The sequence below is a fragment of the Sorghum bicolor genome, chromosome 2 (assembly GCF_000003195.3).
Source record: "Sorghum bicolor cultivar BTx623 chromosome 2, Sorghum_bicolor_NCBIv3, whole genome shotgun sequence".
Classification (NCBI taxonomy): domain Eukaryota; kingdom Viridiplantae; phylum Streptophyta; class Magnoliopsida; order Poales; family Poaceae; genus Sorghum; species Sorghum bicolor.
Window position 1 is genome coordinate 54,540,060 of NC_012871.2, and position 17,110 is coordinate 54,557,169.

The window sequence follows — 17,110 nt, forward strand, 5'->3', positions numbered from 1 at the left end:
TGGGCATGATGTTGACACTTGCGCCAAAGTCACAGATAGCCTCTGGAAAGCTGTGGCATCCTATAGAGATAGGAATGACAGGTCTTCTAGGGTCTCCCATCTTCTCTGGTAGAGAGTGGTCAACCCACTATACATCTACAGGCTCAATATGATATTGGGTTGCATTATGAATATCAACAAGGTTAGCAGTTTCTAAATCTTCTGGTTGGCTTGGAATCTTGCCTTTTTCTAATGGAGAAACAGCAGTAGCTAATTGAGCTAATTGTGATTCTAGCATTTTATTGAAACTATGTTGATTCTTTATGGCAGAAGCAAAAGTACTATCCTAGTATGTATGTTTTTCCAAAGTTTTATCATTTGATGTTAGTTTCCTAGTCATTTGATCTAGTAGTTTGGATTGACTAGTAACTAATTCTCTCAAAGGTGGAAGGTTATTATTAAAATTATTACCTTGGTTATTACCTTGGTAATTACCTTATCGAGGTTGTTGGTTCCACCCTTGATTTTGTTGAGGACGATAATAGGTGTTATTATTGATGAAGTTCACATCTTCTTGTAGTGTAGGGCAACTGGCAGCTGAGTGCCCGTAGTCTCCACATTCTTCACATGTCATATGGGAATCATTGATGTGCATGACTTCCTTCTTCTCTATGTCAAGCTTCTTCATGATGAGATCTAGCTTGGCAGTGACCATGTTAGCTTCCTTGAGATGATGGATTCCTCCTCCTTTCTTCCGAGGCTGAGTACGCTGCATGTTGAATTTGAGGTAATCTTCTCAACAAGTGATTTAGCGTCTGAGAGCTTAAGTGACAAGAAAGCTCCCCCGGCTGCAACATCAATAGACTCACGGGTACTAAAGATGAGCCCATGACAGAAAGTCTGCATTAACAGCCACTCCTCTATCCCATGATGAGGACAGTCTTCAATGTAATTTCGAAATCTTTCCCATGCTTCAGTGAATGATTCATCATGTTGTGTTGGAAAATTGAAATCTTCCCACGCAGAGCATTAGTCTTGGCTGTAGGAAAGAATTTTGCTAGGAAAGCTGTTGAGCAAAGGTCCCATGTATTGTGTTTGTCTTTGTTTGTGTAGAACCACTGCTTGGCTTTCTCCAATAATGAGAATGGGAAAAGACAGAGTAAGATAGCATCCTTTGGTACTCCTCTGATTGTGAAGGTGCTGCAGATCTCTAGAAAGTGTTGTAAGTGTGCACTTGCATCTTCATGAGCTTTTCCACAAAATTGCCTGGCTTGAACCATGGTAGTGAGAGCAGGCTTGAGGTCGAATCCATTCTCCCCTGTGTTGACTGCTGATCCAGTCCGCATGTTTGCTATTGTTGGGGCAGAGAACTCTCACAGTGTCTTCTCAGCCATGTCTTCAAACATAGGAGCTAGGTTTCCACCTAACTGCTCTTATCCTTGTTATTCTATTTGTTCTTCAAATTCCTCTTCCAATGTTGGAGCTGGCTCCTCTGAAGAGCTAGCTTGAGCAGCAGAGGGTGTTCTTGATGGTGATTCGGATTTGTCCCATGCTTCTACAAACTTCTTCTTACTAAGAAGTTTCTTTGGATCTTCAATAAAGTTTCTTGGAAGATCAAAACCATTCATTCATCACCCTGCATAAGATAAGAAAATGATAACAACGAAGGGTGTACCTGATTGAGTAGAAATTGATCGGTAATATGACTTTATCCATACATATATATGTTATCAATATATCCTAAGTTTATTGTTCCTTCCCTCGCAATGGCGCAAAAAATGCTTGTTGAAATTTACTACCGTCATTACTAACAATAGAGATAAACCCTACCCCTAGTAACAACACCAGAACTGCACAGTATATAATTAATTTGTCAAATAGCAACTAACCACTCTAACATTCCTAAGCATAAAGTAGGTTGTCATCCCTAATTATATTGCTAGGAATTCAATATAGATTCACATGTTCTATTACAATAGGCAGAGAATAAAAGATATGAATATAATTATAAACTAAATGGGTTCTGCAAGCGAATAGACAATTATACCGTTGTAGCATTTTACCTAGGGAAGTATCCAGGTTGTCGATTTATATTTATACCACTGGGAAGGCTAAGTGTTAAACTATAATCTATTATATTGATAAGAAACTATATAGGATGAATAAATGATATTACCCAAGTCGTATAATCTACTCATAACAGGCAGACGTCACAACATAAATATGGATAAATAATAGTGATAGCATAATCATCAGGTATCATAATTAAAGATAATCATCAGAGCATCTACTAGTCATAATCATAGTTAGCCAATGGATGAACTAGGGAGTTGGATCTAAGGTAATTCTATAACTACGTCAATGAATAACTCTAATTAGTGCAATGACATCTAGAAATCATTGTTAAGTCAACCCTATATCATAATCACATGTAAAGAGACATCAACTAATGAGGGTATTAAGACACAAGGGTCACCTCCTTCGCGACCGCGCCCATGGTAGACCTACGTACGGAGGGTGGACTATAGATGAACCAATGCAGCTGTCACCTACGCGGACTACCACACGTCCCGGCACGTCAGGGTGCACTCGTAGATAAACAAGATATCTAAACACCTGTCTACATATTGTCTACCATCTACCCAACGATCAATTAGGTAAACGCTATACGAGCAATTACATGAATTCAATAAGATCAAACCAACTATCCTAGACATATAATCAAAGTAGACAATGACTATTGCAATTAAGAACATATGAATCTATTAAGAATAAAGTCTCCCTAATATACAATTGAATACTATAAAATAAGAACTAGATCTATTACCAAACTCTTGTGCTCCAAACTGACGCCACGGGCTCTAGATCCTGTTGAAGAACTAGATCTCCTCTACTTCTAATCTAACTAACTAGAACTATGAACTAGAAGGATCTTGATGAACTTGAAGGTGCTTGATGGCTTGAGGCCTTGATGAATAATGAATTGGTTCTCTCCAGGGGGGTCTACCCTATATTTATAGTCTGGTGGGATGCGCGTGCGTCGTAGGATCAAACCGACTTAACCAAGGGCCAAGATGCATCAGGAGAGGCGGTGGAGGAAGCTTCCAGAAGAGGGGGCCCAAACCCTAAGGGGGGCACCGGTCGGTGCTATGGTCGGGCCGATCGGCCCCACCTGGTAGCCGCCAAGCCCCCCCATTGCTTCTGGTGTCTTTTCCATCCTTCTTGAGTCTTCCCACGACAAGGTCATCATTGTAACCTACATGACCAGGTCGTATGTCGCGGGCGCTGTGATGGTGAGCAAGGGCGAGCCAGCGGCTGCACGCGTGGACTTAAATCAGGGGTCATGTGCTAAAATAATATTTATTTGGATGATAATGTCAGCTTCTAACCCTCCTATATGTGTATTTTGGACCTAGATGAGATCACTTAAATACATTAGGGAGTTAGACGTGCGATTTCGTAGTTTGGGGACCTAGATGAAATCACTTAAATACATTAGGGAGCCAGACGTGCGATTTCGTAGTTTAGGGACCTGAACGAAAACCACGTAATACTTTAAGAACCGGCCGTGCAATTTACTCAAAAATTTATATTCGAAAATCTAGATGAAGCTTGCATATGTACATATAATGAATTGCACTGATACAAAGAAAAACATGCAGCCTGCATGAAACATTGAAACCTCAAAGTGTTCATTTCCTATTATTTAAGTTTCTCCTTATCTGATACTTTGTTAGTGAAAAAGTTACATGAAGAGTCAATGGATGGTTGATAGACAAAGTTATTTTTCAAGCGCAGTTTTATCAATTGTTTTTGCTTCTATGGCATGGCAAGCACACAATTTTTGGTGGCTAATGATCTAGGCTGATCATACATCGGGGGATATGCAGAGTCATGTTTTTTTTGCCATATACAAAGATAAAAATTTTATGACTGTTATGCAGCTTGCATGAAGCATTGAAACCTCAAAATTTTCATTTCTTCTTTAAGTGTCTCCTTATCTGTTACTTTAGTACATGACAGATCAAACGAGAAACTCAACCAACTTATGTGTGGCTCCTCCTGTGAGGGTGGCGTGTCGTCATCATCGTCGTCGTTCCGCTCGGTAGGGCAGCCACGCGTGTGTCGATGAGGTGAGGTCCTCCCCTACTGACTTGTCTGCTCAAACACCGAGCAGCCAAGATGAGACTGGCTGGTCACAAGCTGAAGGAATCAAAAAATTAGTAGTACTGCGAGGAACAGAACAAAGGAACAATTAAATACAGTCCTGTTCTTGCCAATAAAAAGGCAGTCAATACATCTGAAACATTATTTAAATAGCAATGTTCCAGTTTCATGTGCAGCTATATATAACAGTGTACAAAGCATCTGAAAGATATATCCAAAATTGTTTTCTATGTATTTATATGTCTCTTAGATGCAGATAAGTGCATAATATTGTATACAACCGTGTTTTCAGTAGTTAGATTGACATCCATAGAAGTTTTAGGTCATTAGGCACTGTATCATGTCCACAAGATGTTCCGAAGTATCTTACCAGAACCAGGTGGAAAGGATTGGAAGATAGACCTTTCAGGAAACAGGTACAAAAGAACGAAAGTGAACCCACCCATGATGGGACTAGCCCATCATGAACAAAAATAAGAAAAATTCCAGAGACAAATTGACAGCAACCAGCACTTTCTCATTCAGAGCCAAAGGCTACTACAGTTACAAGCTTTAGAAATCACCATTCTGTGTTTAAGACCTAGCTAGCTGCTACCTGGAATGAACTTCTCAAGATCAGATTTAATGCAGATTGTTTTAGTACATTATCCCAAGAAGAGCAAACACTACTTTTATCTATTATTGTTCAGATGGGTTTGCCACCCCAGGTCCGACAGGCAGAGTTGCCGCCACCTTCGTCTTTGGCTTGTTCTCTTCCTTGACCTCCAGCAGCATCGTCACCACGGACCTCATTGGTGGGCGTTTGATTGGAAGCTTTGAGACACAGAGCAGTGCAATTTTCAGAACCTTGCACATTTCATTCTTGAACTGCTCAGCGAGGTTCTGATCAAGCACAGACTCTAGCCCGTTCTGCTCAATGCTGGCAGATACCCACGCCACCAGGTCCATCTCGCCAATCTCTGCTGCCATCGGCTTCTTTCCAGTAACAAGCTCAAGGATCACCACACCAAAGCTATATATGTCACTCTTTTCAGTGATATGGAGAGTGTAAGCATACTCTGCAATGCATAACAGATCAATCAGGCATTAGAACTAGTAATATGCAATATATGTTAGCTCTAACCTGTAGCTTCACTTTACTAGAATACTACTTTTCAAAGACTGTATAGAGCAACTAAGGAAAAAAAAGGATAAAGTAAAAAGCTGAGGCACAACAACTTAAGTGAACATGTAGAACTACAGTTAGGCATCAGCAACTAACCAGGAGCGATATATCCACAAGACCCTGCAATGATGGACATCGTAGCTGGGCCATCCCCAATAGCCTTTGCAACACCAAAATCGGCAACCTTGGCACCATACTCGGCATCAAGCAAGATGTTGTTTGACTTCACATCTCGATGAATGATTGGGGGCTTACAGTCATGGTGCAAGTATGAGAGTCCTTCAGCAGCGTTAACAGCAATCTTATACCTCATGGGCCAATCCAAGATGATGTGTTTCGCACTGTGGAGCATATCCCCCAGGCTACCATTTGTCATGTACTCATAGACAAGCAACCTGCTGACACTGTTTGTGATGCTGCATGCAAGCTTTACAATGTTCCTGTGCCGAACTTTGCTTAGTGTTGCAACCTCGGCCTCAAATGAGTCTATCCTTTTGCTTGCCACACCGCTAGGCCAAAGTTTCTTGACAGCCATGGCCTCACCATGAGGCCCAACAACCACCTTGTACACCTTGCCTGCACCACCCTGGCCAATCACATTGCTCTCATCAAGGCTATTGACAATGGCCCTCTCACTAAAATCCACCCTATGGAAGGATGTCAGCACCCAACTAGATTTTCCATCATCCAATTCAGCAACATTCATCTTGTACATCCTGCACTTGTAGCCGAACCAAGTAATGCCAATGAGTAGGATGAACCCACCAACACCTATGATGGAGACTACCGTCTTGATAATCTTGCCTCGTCTGGCATCGGCATCGTTGTTGCTCTGACAGAACCCATAGCACAGGCCAGGGTTGCCCAAGAAGCTGTCCTGGTACTGTAAGCCATTGAAGAAACTAGGTAGAGGCCCTGAGAGCTTGTTATAGGATATGTTGAAACGAGCTAGCTTGAGATTCCCCAACTGCACAGGCAACTGACCAGAAAGCTCATTGTTTGACAAATCAAGTGTATTTATCTCGACGATCTCCGCAAGCTCCGAAGGGACATTCCCGGTGAGGTGGTTATGTGAAAGGTCCAACTGTGCCAGTTTCTTCAGCTTACCAAAATCCACTGGGATCTCTCCAGAGAGAGAATTATTGCTCAGATCAAGATTGTAAAGCAATGAAAGCTTGGCAATCGACCGAGGTATGGGTCCAGTGAAACCATTGTTGGAGGCCTTGAACTCTTGCAGGCTGTCCAACGTCCCCAGTTCGGCAGGCAGAGTACCAGTGAACCGGTTGTCCTGTAGGAGCAGCGTGGATAGGTTCCTGGCACTGCCAATGGCTGGATCAACCGACCCTGACAGTGCATTCTCACGAAGCTCCAGCAAGTAGACATTGGGCAATCCCCAAAAATTTGGTGGCACTGAGCCAGACAACCTGTTGCTCTGCAGCCGCACCCTCACGAGTGTCCGGCACTGCCCCAGTTCATCCGGAATGGGCCCCTCAAACTCATTATCCAGCAACATGAGCTGGTTTAGTTTCCCCAAAGCACAAAGCGTCGCCGGAATCGGACCCGACAGCCGGTTGTCCGACGCGTCCAGGAATCCGATCGGGCAATTCTTCCCAAACTCCGGCGGCAGCGGCCCTGAAAACTGGTTGCCAAAAATCCTCAGGTCAGACAGACTTGGCGCCGCCGTCCCCAGCGTCACCGGCAACGGACCGGACAGATTGTTCTGGTACAGGTGCACACTAGAAAGCATCGGCGCCGTGAACATGTCCTCCGGTATCTCCCCAGTGAGCTGGTTCATGGAGATGTCCAGCGAATGCAGCTTCTCGAGGCCCCCTAGACCCATGGGAATACTACCGGAGAGCTGGTTCGAGAAGAGCTCGATCTGCTCCAAAGAACTCAGATTCCGAATGCTAGGTGGCATTTCACCAGATAAGTTGTTCCTCGAAATGTCCAGATTGACGAGATTCTTGAGCTTCCCGATGGAAGAGGGAATGGTACCGTTGAGGGAGCAGTTGGCGATGAACAGCACGCGGAGGCCGGCTAGGTCGAAGAGCTTCTCCGGCAATGGCGACGGAGCGAAGGAGTTGTAAGCGAGTTGGAGCTCCCGGAGGCCGGTGAGGTTGGCCAAGAACGCCGGGAATTCGCCCGAGAGCATGTTCTGGACCAGGTTCAGCACGGCAAGCGAGCGGAACCCGGCGCCCCACGACGGCGGGACTTGGCCGGACAAGTTGTTCCCGGCGAGGTTGAGGTGCACGAGCGCCGGGAGCGCCGCGACGCAGGCCGGCAGCGGGCCTAGGAGTTGGTTCGCGGAGAGGTCGAGGTGCTCCAGGGACCGCAAGGAGCAGAGCGCGGCGGGGAATGGGCCGCCGAGGGTGAGATTGAAAAGGTGGATCCCAGCGACGGCCGCCGCGGAGTCGTTGGCGCAGGATACGTGCGCCCAGTGGCACGGCGAGCTGTTGTTGGTGGCGGCGGCCCAGTCGGCGAGCGCGCCGGTGGGGTCGCGGAGCGCGAACCTGGCGGCGATGAGGTGGTTGGTGTCGGAGGATGCGCCCGCAATGGCCTGGAGCAGAAGCAGCAGGAACGCGAGGGAGCGGGTGGCATCCATGGCTGGCGGTGGCGGTGGCGGTGGCGGTGGTGGGCGAGTGGACTGTGGAGAGAGCGTGGAGTGGCCGAGTGGGCAGGTTTTGAGGAGGGAGTTGCCTTTTGGTCACAGAATTGGCGGCTCCACGGTTTACGCGTTGGAAGTCACACAAGGGTGATTTTGGTAGGGGAACCCAACGGAGGTACACCCAGATTGGCCCTGAGTAAGGCCATGTTTAGTTAAAATAAATTTGCAAAATCAACACTGTAATTTTTTCGTTTGTATTTGACAAATATTGTCCAACCATGAACTAACTAGGCTCAAAAATTCATCTGCAAATTACAGACAAATTGTGCAATTAGTTATTATTTTTATCTATACTAATGCTTCATGTATATGCCGAAAGATTCAATGTGACAGGGAATCTGAATTTTTTTATAAAATTTTTTGAGAACTAAACAAGGCCTAGCTCAAAAAAAATGGCCCCAAGTAAGAAACATGACACCAAATGCATCTATTAAGGTAATTCCACCCAGATGACTCGCACTGAGTGGGTAGATGTATCACTAATGAAATCAGTGAAGTGTGGCGAGCAATTGGGATTTAGAAAGGATACATTTTTGACAAGTAAATCAACGTGACAATTGTTGACAAGTAATTAGAATCTGTTTGCTTGAGCTTATCTATCGAATATGTCAGTTATTCTTATTGGGTCAATGTAGTAGTTGGTAACTAATCGTTTCTCATCCTTGTTGGGTCAAAATAGCCGTTTGTCGCCACCCAAAAACGTTACTGGTGGACTTATGAAAGTTGCGACAAATGACGATAGCAATAGACCAAAGCATTTGGATATACCTGTATTTATAGTAGGTTGACGGCACAATTCAAGTAACCGATGATTTGGCTGCCAAAACTCAAAGGTAAAAATTTCAAATCACGGCAAAATGGCTAGCACATTCTTTGTAGGATGTCATTTGCCATACTTAAAGGTCATTTACCATGTGTTTTACAAAGAGAAAATGTGAGTAAATTGATCTTGATATTGTTACGGCCAGATAAATAAATCCAGTGACTGGTTTTACCAAGGAACATCCTAGTCTGGTGTGTTCAATCCTTTGTGGCCTTAGCCACTATAGTCAGAGTCACAAGGAGTCACCACAAGGCCACAAGAGATCAGTTTTGAGAAATGCAGCCCCTCACCCCTACTGCTGTGTATCCCTTGCAGACTCGAGGGTAGGCGTAGTAGCAGCTAGCACCTAGGAAACGAGTTCGAGGCCGGGGCGGTTCGGCAGTCCACGAGAACCGAAGCGGCCTCTAGCCAGAGGATAGAGATCGAGAGAAGTGTGTGACAGAGAAGCCGGCGTTGGTGTCCAGTCCAGGCGTAAAGGGCTTTTATGGCTTGGCATTGGCTTCTTCCCGGTGGCAGGCGTTTGGCACGCCTCACGCAGCGCGCTACACTCTCTGCCGTCCACTCCAGCCGGTGTGCAACTGAAGCGTTTCTACCGGGAGAGCGGTGCTGGAAATCGTTTTTGGCTGGCGGCATGGTCGAGCATGGCGTGGCGCGTGCATGCTGCAGCCAAGATTCGGCGGCGCGCGCGACGCGGGTGACTCTCCGCCAGCTTTTGTGCGGGCGCGGGCGGGGCTGGGTCGGGAAGTTTTGGAACGGGATGTGCCACGCCATCGATCGGCGGGAGCGCGTGCTGGCAGAAAACGTGAGAGCGCGAGGAGGACCTCCCGCCGGGCGCCGGTTCCTTGGACGGCGTCTCCCGCGCGGCGCGCCCCGCGGCAGCCAGGCGAGCTAGATAGGAGTAGGATGCAGCGCGTGAGGATGCGCGCGAGGCGCCGGAAGAACGCGCGCACCGCCCGGGGAGGTTAGGCCTGGCCTCCGGGAACGGACGCCGATCGAGAAGCTGGCGGGCGGGCGGGCGGGCGCGGTGCGGTGCCAAAACGGCAAGTGCGCCACCGCTACTCTGCAGCCATCGGTTCATGTGATGCAGTCGTATGCGTTTCCACGGCTTTCTTAAAGCCGCTTTGACTAGAGATGCAAAGATTGCGGGGATGAACTTCACCAAAATCTGATACTCCTATTTCGTAGGCAAACCCGTAATAAATAAAATCTACATAAATTCGCTCGTGCATATATGCAGCCGTCGTCAATAACTTCGCATGCTAGCAACGCAAAACAGAATCTAATTAAAAGAAGAAAAACAAATTATTTACCTTTGGAAACACCACGCAGCAAGGAGATCCCATCTGTATCCATATACTCATCCTCCTTCTCGGCGTGGTGTAATAATTTCGTCAATCTCAAGATTTGTCGGCTTGTTTTTTCAAATGATATGCCCGCATCAACGTAAACATCTACATTTTTACTGTGTGGTTACAAAAAAAGATAACTCTTAATTATTGTTTATATAAACAGTAGAGCGAGAATAAATCTACAAAAGTATTGCATCATATAAATCTATATGTGTTGAGATATAAACAAGAAAATATCAAGAAACTTGATACCGATAATTCATCAAGGGAGCATGTGTCGCATCGAGCCCGCGTTCTCTAGATCCAAGTGAGGCTATAAGGTTAGAGAAGATGCAGCAAGGAAGCTTTTTCCAAATCTTGGACGCACCACTCCTTTCGACGGCAAGGCAGGGATGTGAAAGGTAACACGAACGGTAGTGGCTAATGGTCGAAGACGCTAGCGGTGCTCACGACCACTATATATCGACAAGGGCACGCGTCTCATGTTGGCAAAGTGACGAATAAACTATCCGCAGCGACGAAAGCGTTCATATTTTTTTTATGGTATACAATTAGTATAGAAAATCTTTTCTTCCTTTGTATATTTATTTAATATAATTATGTATATTGTGCAAAAAAATAAGAGGTAAAATCTCTTAAATTTTTCGGGGCCTAAGGTAATCTTCAAATTTCAATAAAATGCTTGTATGGTTTTTCAACCAGGAAGCAAAGGCTATCCTTGTATGGAATGGAGGAATATATAGTACGGTAAATTTACTTGGGTATGGTAAATTTGCTTTGTCAGAAACCTAGATACTAACAAGAGAAAGTAGGTGTACACCATGTGGAAGACTACTTCTGGAATAGAAAACAAGTGACAAGCCTATTGAAATCATTTTACTCTACTGCCGGAAGAGCACTAGGGTGTTTGGTTGGGTGTTAAAGTATAATAGGCACCGTAGTATTTTTGTTTTATTTGACAATTAGTATTCAATCATAGACTAATTAGGTTTAAAAGATTCGTCTCACAAATTATTCTTTAGCTATGTTTTTAGTTTTGTAAATAGTCTATATTTAATACTTCATGCACATATCTAAATATTCGATGTGATATATCATAAAAGTTATCACCGTAAACCAAACAGGACAAGAAAACCTACATTTTCCAAGGCATGCATGTTTGTTTGAGATGCAGTTTTTGTGCTTTTGACTCAAAAGCTAGCGTTTTGACTTTTCGCTTAGGCCTTATTTAGTTTCCATCCAAAAAAATTTTCATTCGTCCCATCGAATGTTTGGAAACATGCATGGAACATTAAATATAGATAAAAAATAAACTAATTACATAGTTTGGTTGAAAATCGTGAGACGAATCTTTTAAGCCTAGTTAGTCATGATTAGCCTTAAGTGCTACAGTAATCCACATGTGCTAATGATAGATTAATTATGCTTAATAGATTTGTCTTGCAGTTTCCAGACGAGCTATGTAATTTGTTTTTTTATTAGTTTCTAAAAATCCCTCCCGACATCCTTTCGACACATTCGATGTGACACCCAAAATTTTTTTATCTCCGATCGCCTTATAGTAATTAGCTTTTGTAAAAAAACTTGTGAATCATGCCAACCATGTTTGTGTGTAATCTTGTGAGATCATGCCAACCACCTTTGTAATATGACCTCCTGACAGAGGAAACAAGACCTGAGATGTTTTGGTCAGAAACTCAATAAGGAGAGGTCCATGAGAGGTCACACGGAGATCCACTTATGTATGAGAGGCCTCAGGGTTATCTACGAAGTTACCTAACCAGAAGCTTGATCCTTACAAGGGGCTCCAGCAAGGATCAATGGAAGTATTATCCTAATTCAAGAATCCAATACTAAGGCCTTGTTTAGTTCATCCTGAAAACCAAAAACTTTTCAAGATTTCCCGTCACATCAAATCTTGGAGCACATGCACGAAGCATGAGATATAGACGAAAATAAAAACTAATTGTACAGTTTGCCTGTAAATCACGAGATAAATCTTTTGAGTCTAGTTAATCTATGATTGGATAATATTTGTCAAATAAAAACGAAAATACTACAGTGCCAAAATCCAAAAAATTTTCGGAACTAAACAAGGCCTAATTAAAAAAATTATTTCTTAAATCCATACAAAATCTATCTATATTTATATCATTTCTTTAGTCTGTAATAAATTATTATCAAAAGGTTCAATATTAACTAAAAGATTAATCATTGTTCACAGCCTGAACAAATATATATCTATATCTATATCTATATCTATATCTATATCTATATCTATATCTATATCTATATCTATATCTATATTTGTACCTATATCAATATCTATATCTTATACTAAAATTAGAGACAAAAATTATTCCTCTGTCCATCTTCTTTTACTTCCCATAATGCCCTCACATAGTCACATCCCTCTCTATCTCGTCCATGACCTGAACTCACAACCATGGTTCCTATACAAGTTAAAATTACACGTACCTAGGCCATGTTTAGTTCCTGAACCATTTTGCAAAATGGTCAAGATTTTCTATCACATCGAATCTTGCGGCATATGTATGGAGCATAAATATAGGTAAAAAAATAACTAATTGTACAGTTCGTCTATAATTTGCGAGACGAATCATTTGAGCCTAGTTAGTCCATGGTTGGACACCAATTGTCAAATACAAACAAACGTGCTACAGTAGCACTTTGCAAAATTTTTCACCAACTAAAGAAGGCCCTAGCTATGATATGGAGCCTAATTCTAAACATATTGGAACAAATCACGCCCTTATGTGTCTTTTAGGGTATATAACAAATCACGTGTCTAAATTTGAGGCACATCTTATCTGTATGATACTGCAACAAGATGTACATACTAGTACAATGTATGAATGTTTTCTAGTCAATATATGTATCGTTAGCGGTGATTATTGTGTGTACTGCAAATAGGTAGATTTTGTCGAGCATCGAGCCCACATCCTCTTGGTCCAAGTGAGGCTATAAGGTTGGGGAAGATGCGGTAGGGAAGCTTCTTCAAATCCTAGGTGCACCCCTCCTTTTGACGACAAGGCAAGGATATGGAAGGTAACATGATGGATAGTGGCAAGTGGTCGAAGACTGTAAGAAAAATGGAACCTTGGCTCATTTAGTTTGGATTTTTGGTGTTTGATGACCATCATGACCAAGCTAGACTAATGAATTTGCAAATGTTTATTTTGTCATTCAACATGGGTGCAAAAGTGGATTGGACTTAGGCAACGTGATGATTAACCACAAGCAAGACATTAGAAGATTTGTTGAAGACCTAAAAGACAAGCATAGTCCAAGACATGGAGGATGGAACCAAGCTAGATGCAAAGATCTTGAAGAAGCATAGTCTAAGACATGGAGGATGGACCATTTAGAGGTGCAGTCCCATGGTATCTAGAAAGGTTCCAATAAGGGTTTTTGGTGTCAAGCTCAGGACGACATGCAGTTATCAAATCGTCCAACATTTAGGCCCAGCTATCAGCGAGGGAGCGGCAACAATAGTCAACTAACGGTCTCCTAGAATTTAACTGTTGGAAGGTGTCGGACCCTAACATGTAATGGTCCGATGGTGTGGTCCTTTTTGTCCGATAGTGCGTAGAGTTGCCCATCAAGGAGGCCAGCGGCTACTTCACTTTGGGTGGCTATAAATATGACCCAACCGGCCACATGGAAAGTGTGGGAGCTCAAGGAACATGTGTATGAGCTGAGGTTCATCTCTAGGAGCTTTGACACCAAAGTGCTTAAAGAATCACTCGATGATTGGCTTAGGTGCTTTTGCAAAGTGCTTAGGTTGATTAGACCACTACTATTGTGCTTGCTCTAGGTTTGGCCCTAGTGTTTAGTGAGGTTGCACCCCAATTGCCATAAGGTGCTTGTGCGCACTGTGTTTGTACTCGGTGGGGCTTGTAGTATACATCAACTGCATTTGTGGTGTGGTCACCATCGTGTACCAGAGGGAATAAGACATACGACATTTTTGCTAGAAGCCTGATAGTGAAGATGACATGGAGCGGTCTAGAAGAGGCTTACCGGAAGGCACATCGAAGAGGCACATACCCACTTGCGTGTGGGAAAGGTCCGGGACTATCGACGGAATTACATGATCGAAAGCTCGACCCTTGCAAGGCCTTCCTTGCGAGGGGCTCCAACAAGGACTAGGGGAAAACTTGTGCGCTACTCGATATCTTGGTAAAAATCAGAGTCATCGAAGGAAGTTTGCATCTCTACCACACTTAAGCTTTCACATTTACATTGTTACCTTGGTTGTGTGTTTTATCTTTCTTAGCATAGTTGATAGGCAAGTTGATAGGATTGGAACGCAGGTTGTATAACTCTTTTGCGGTGGAGATAGCAACACACCTAGCAAACGGTAATTCTACAATTAGATAGTTTACTTGATTGCATAGGTTTTGTTAAGGTTGAAAATTAGAGGTCGTAGTTTAGAAATAGAGTTTTAAGTTGCCTGATTCACACCCTCCCCTTAGGCATCACGGTCGTTACCAAGACACTAGCGGTGCTCACTACCACTATTGGAACGTGGCCTCGGTCTTCCATCATGTGGAGGTAATTATCGATTTGGTGGATTCACGACATGTCGATCCGACCTGAATCTTGCAACCTTAGCACCACGTCAGCTTTGGTTATCAACCATGTCACTATGTAGTTGACCTCATTGAAAGGGCTAATCCCTGTTATAAATCAAAGAATGCAAGCAATAACTCAAAAAAGAATGCAATCTGATTCAAGTAACAATTATGGTTGTATGATTAAGTACTCGAAGTTGGGGGTCTCAAAAAATAACCTACAAACAATGATTGTTCAAAGATATAGATTAATCTGAAGCAAAACTCAAACCCTAACTTGGGTGAAGGCTGCTAAATATAGAGTCTAAGGAGCAGCCAAGGACCCCCTACTTGAGTTTCGGCATGTTACAAGGCCCAACGACCAAAAAGACAGCACCACAACACCCTGATAAATTTTGGACATCCACTTGTTTCAATAATTTCCATTGATTCCGAAGACTTTTGACATAGGCCCAGTATTGAAAAGCTTATCTTCTTATATTTCCATGCATAGGTAGAACTTCCAAAATGAAGTTCATATGCGAACTGGGTGCGCTTAAATCTTGGTTCGTACTGCCTCTAATGTGGTGTCATATGAGCAAAACAACTATCAAAACTGCTCAAGATACAAAAAGTGAATGCTTTTCAAAAGTTAAAATTAAAAAAGCTGGTTTTATAAATGAGGAAGAAAATCATATGACCATAATAGTTGAGGGAGGTAAATTGGACCTTTTTTGTCTTGAGCAGCCAGAAGCCTTTTGGTGGATAATTTTTGAATATTTTTATGAAATTTTAGGTATTTTTATAAGAATATTTATAGCCTAATTTATTTTCTTGAACTTTCGACTTAATCTGATTTACCCCTCTAACGTGGTGCCGCACGAGCAAAACCAATATTAAAACCACTTGAGGTGCAAAAGTGAACTATTTTTAAAAGTTGACGAAGGTTAAAAAAAAAACTAAATTTATAAATTAGAGAGGAAAGTCGGATGACCTTGGAATGTAAATGGGACTTTTTCGTAGCTGTGAATCCAGTAAATATATGGAAACTTGCACAACACATGGACGGTGGACCTGGTCTAGCGATCACAAATACACAAAGGTAATGAAGGCCGAGGATCGGAGAATTAATAGATCCGGTTGATATGACGAATTTGGAGCGAATTCGGCAAAGGTACGGTCGTGGCCAACAGACGGGGTTTAATCAAATGGGGCAGCATCTTGAACAGTAATTGGACTACGTATTTTGACAAACTTGACATTTAATGAACTAAACTTGGTATTTTTGTATAAGCACAATGGCTTGACAATTTTGATATCTCAAGTTTTATGGACTCCTTGTCGTGCGAGACCTCCCTACGCGCTGCGGTAGTTTCTCACGAGGACTCCTCCTCCCCACGTGAACTCTTCTTTTTCCCGCGCCGCCGCCTCCTTTCTTCACGCCACCTCTTTTCTTTCCCCGCGTGCAACTAGGACATACGATCCATCACCGGTCCTCTCCTTCCTTCACGCGACGTGAGGCCGCCTCCTCTCCTTCCTTCACACGACGCGACACAGCTATGGTTGATGTACTCCCTACGATCCAATCTTTTGTATGCGGTTTGGATTACAATCTTTGGCCGGCTTAGGGTAGAAGATGGCCGGTTGCGAGGATGTTTTGGCCGGCTGGTTCAAGTACATATTGTAGAGGTCATTGATTTGGCGCTTGATAGATACGTGTCCTTGGCGATTGATACATATGTGGCCATATGTCCATTGTAATTTGATCTTGTATGTTTGTGGGTACGGTCTGGAGGCCGCGCGCGACGTGAACTCTGTGACCTGCGACTTCGTGGACTACTGGCGCGTGACGGAACTCTGGCGAACTGCGACTTCGTGGACTGGCGGACCGGGAGGCCGCGATTCACAGAAACGGCGGTGACTTGCGACTTCGTGGACTGGCGGCGACGGACGACGCAAATTCCCGCGCAGAGGAAAAATCTCGCGCGAAGCGTGCCAAACAAAAAAAAAGATCTCGGACAAAAATAGTGGGTCCATTTTGGGAAATATTAAGTCAAAAATGCCAAACACTTAGAGATGGACTTATTTTTCCTTTGGCAAAACGTTTAGGGACTGACAAATTCCAATTGCATAACTGTTGGAGATGCTCTTACAAGTGCCTTTCGATGAAAAAAATCTTTTTTCCCTCATACTAAAAAGTTATTATTAGGCCTTTGTTTACTTCCGCTCTAAAATCTAAAAATTTTCAAATTCCCCGTCACATCGAATCTTTAGACGTATACATGAAGTATTAAATATAAACGAAAATAAAAACTAATTACACAGTTTGGTCAGAGTTTATGAGACGAATCTTTTTAACCTAGTTACTCCATGGTTGGACAGTAA

The 17,110-nt window shown here is 43.3% G+C and overlaps 1 protein-coding gene across 1 annotated transcript; it reads right to left on the reverse strand.

Annotated features, from left to right (window-relative positions):
• On the reverse strand, positions 4,643 to 7,980 carry LOC8054567 (receptor-like protein kinase HSL1). The gene is made up of 2 exons (XM_002462182.2): positions 5,408 to 7,980; positions 4,643 to 5,204 (listed from the first exon to the last, which is right to left on the reverse strand). The coding sequence occupies exons 1-2, from the start codon at positions 7,911 to 7,913 to the stop codon at positions 4,825 to 4,827; spliced, it is 2,886 nt and encodes a 961-aa protein (XP_002462227.1). The 5' UTR covers positions 7,914 to 7,980; the 3' UTR covers positions 4,643 to 4,824.

Bases quoted from the DNA above. Each gene is read 5' to 3' on its own strand.
- LOC8054567 (XM_002462182.2), bottom strand. From the start codon at position 7,913: ATGGATGCCACCCGCTCCCTCGCGTTCCTGCTGCTTCTGCTCCAGGCC. The intron at 5,205-5,407 runs GTTAGTTGCTGA...TATGCATTGCAG, and splicing joins TTGTGGATATATCGCTCCTG to AGTATGCTTACACTCTCCAT.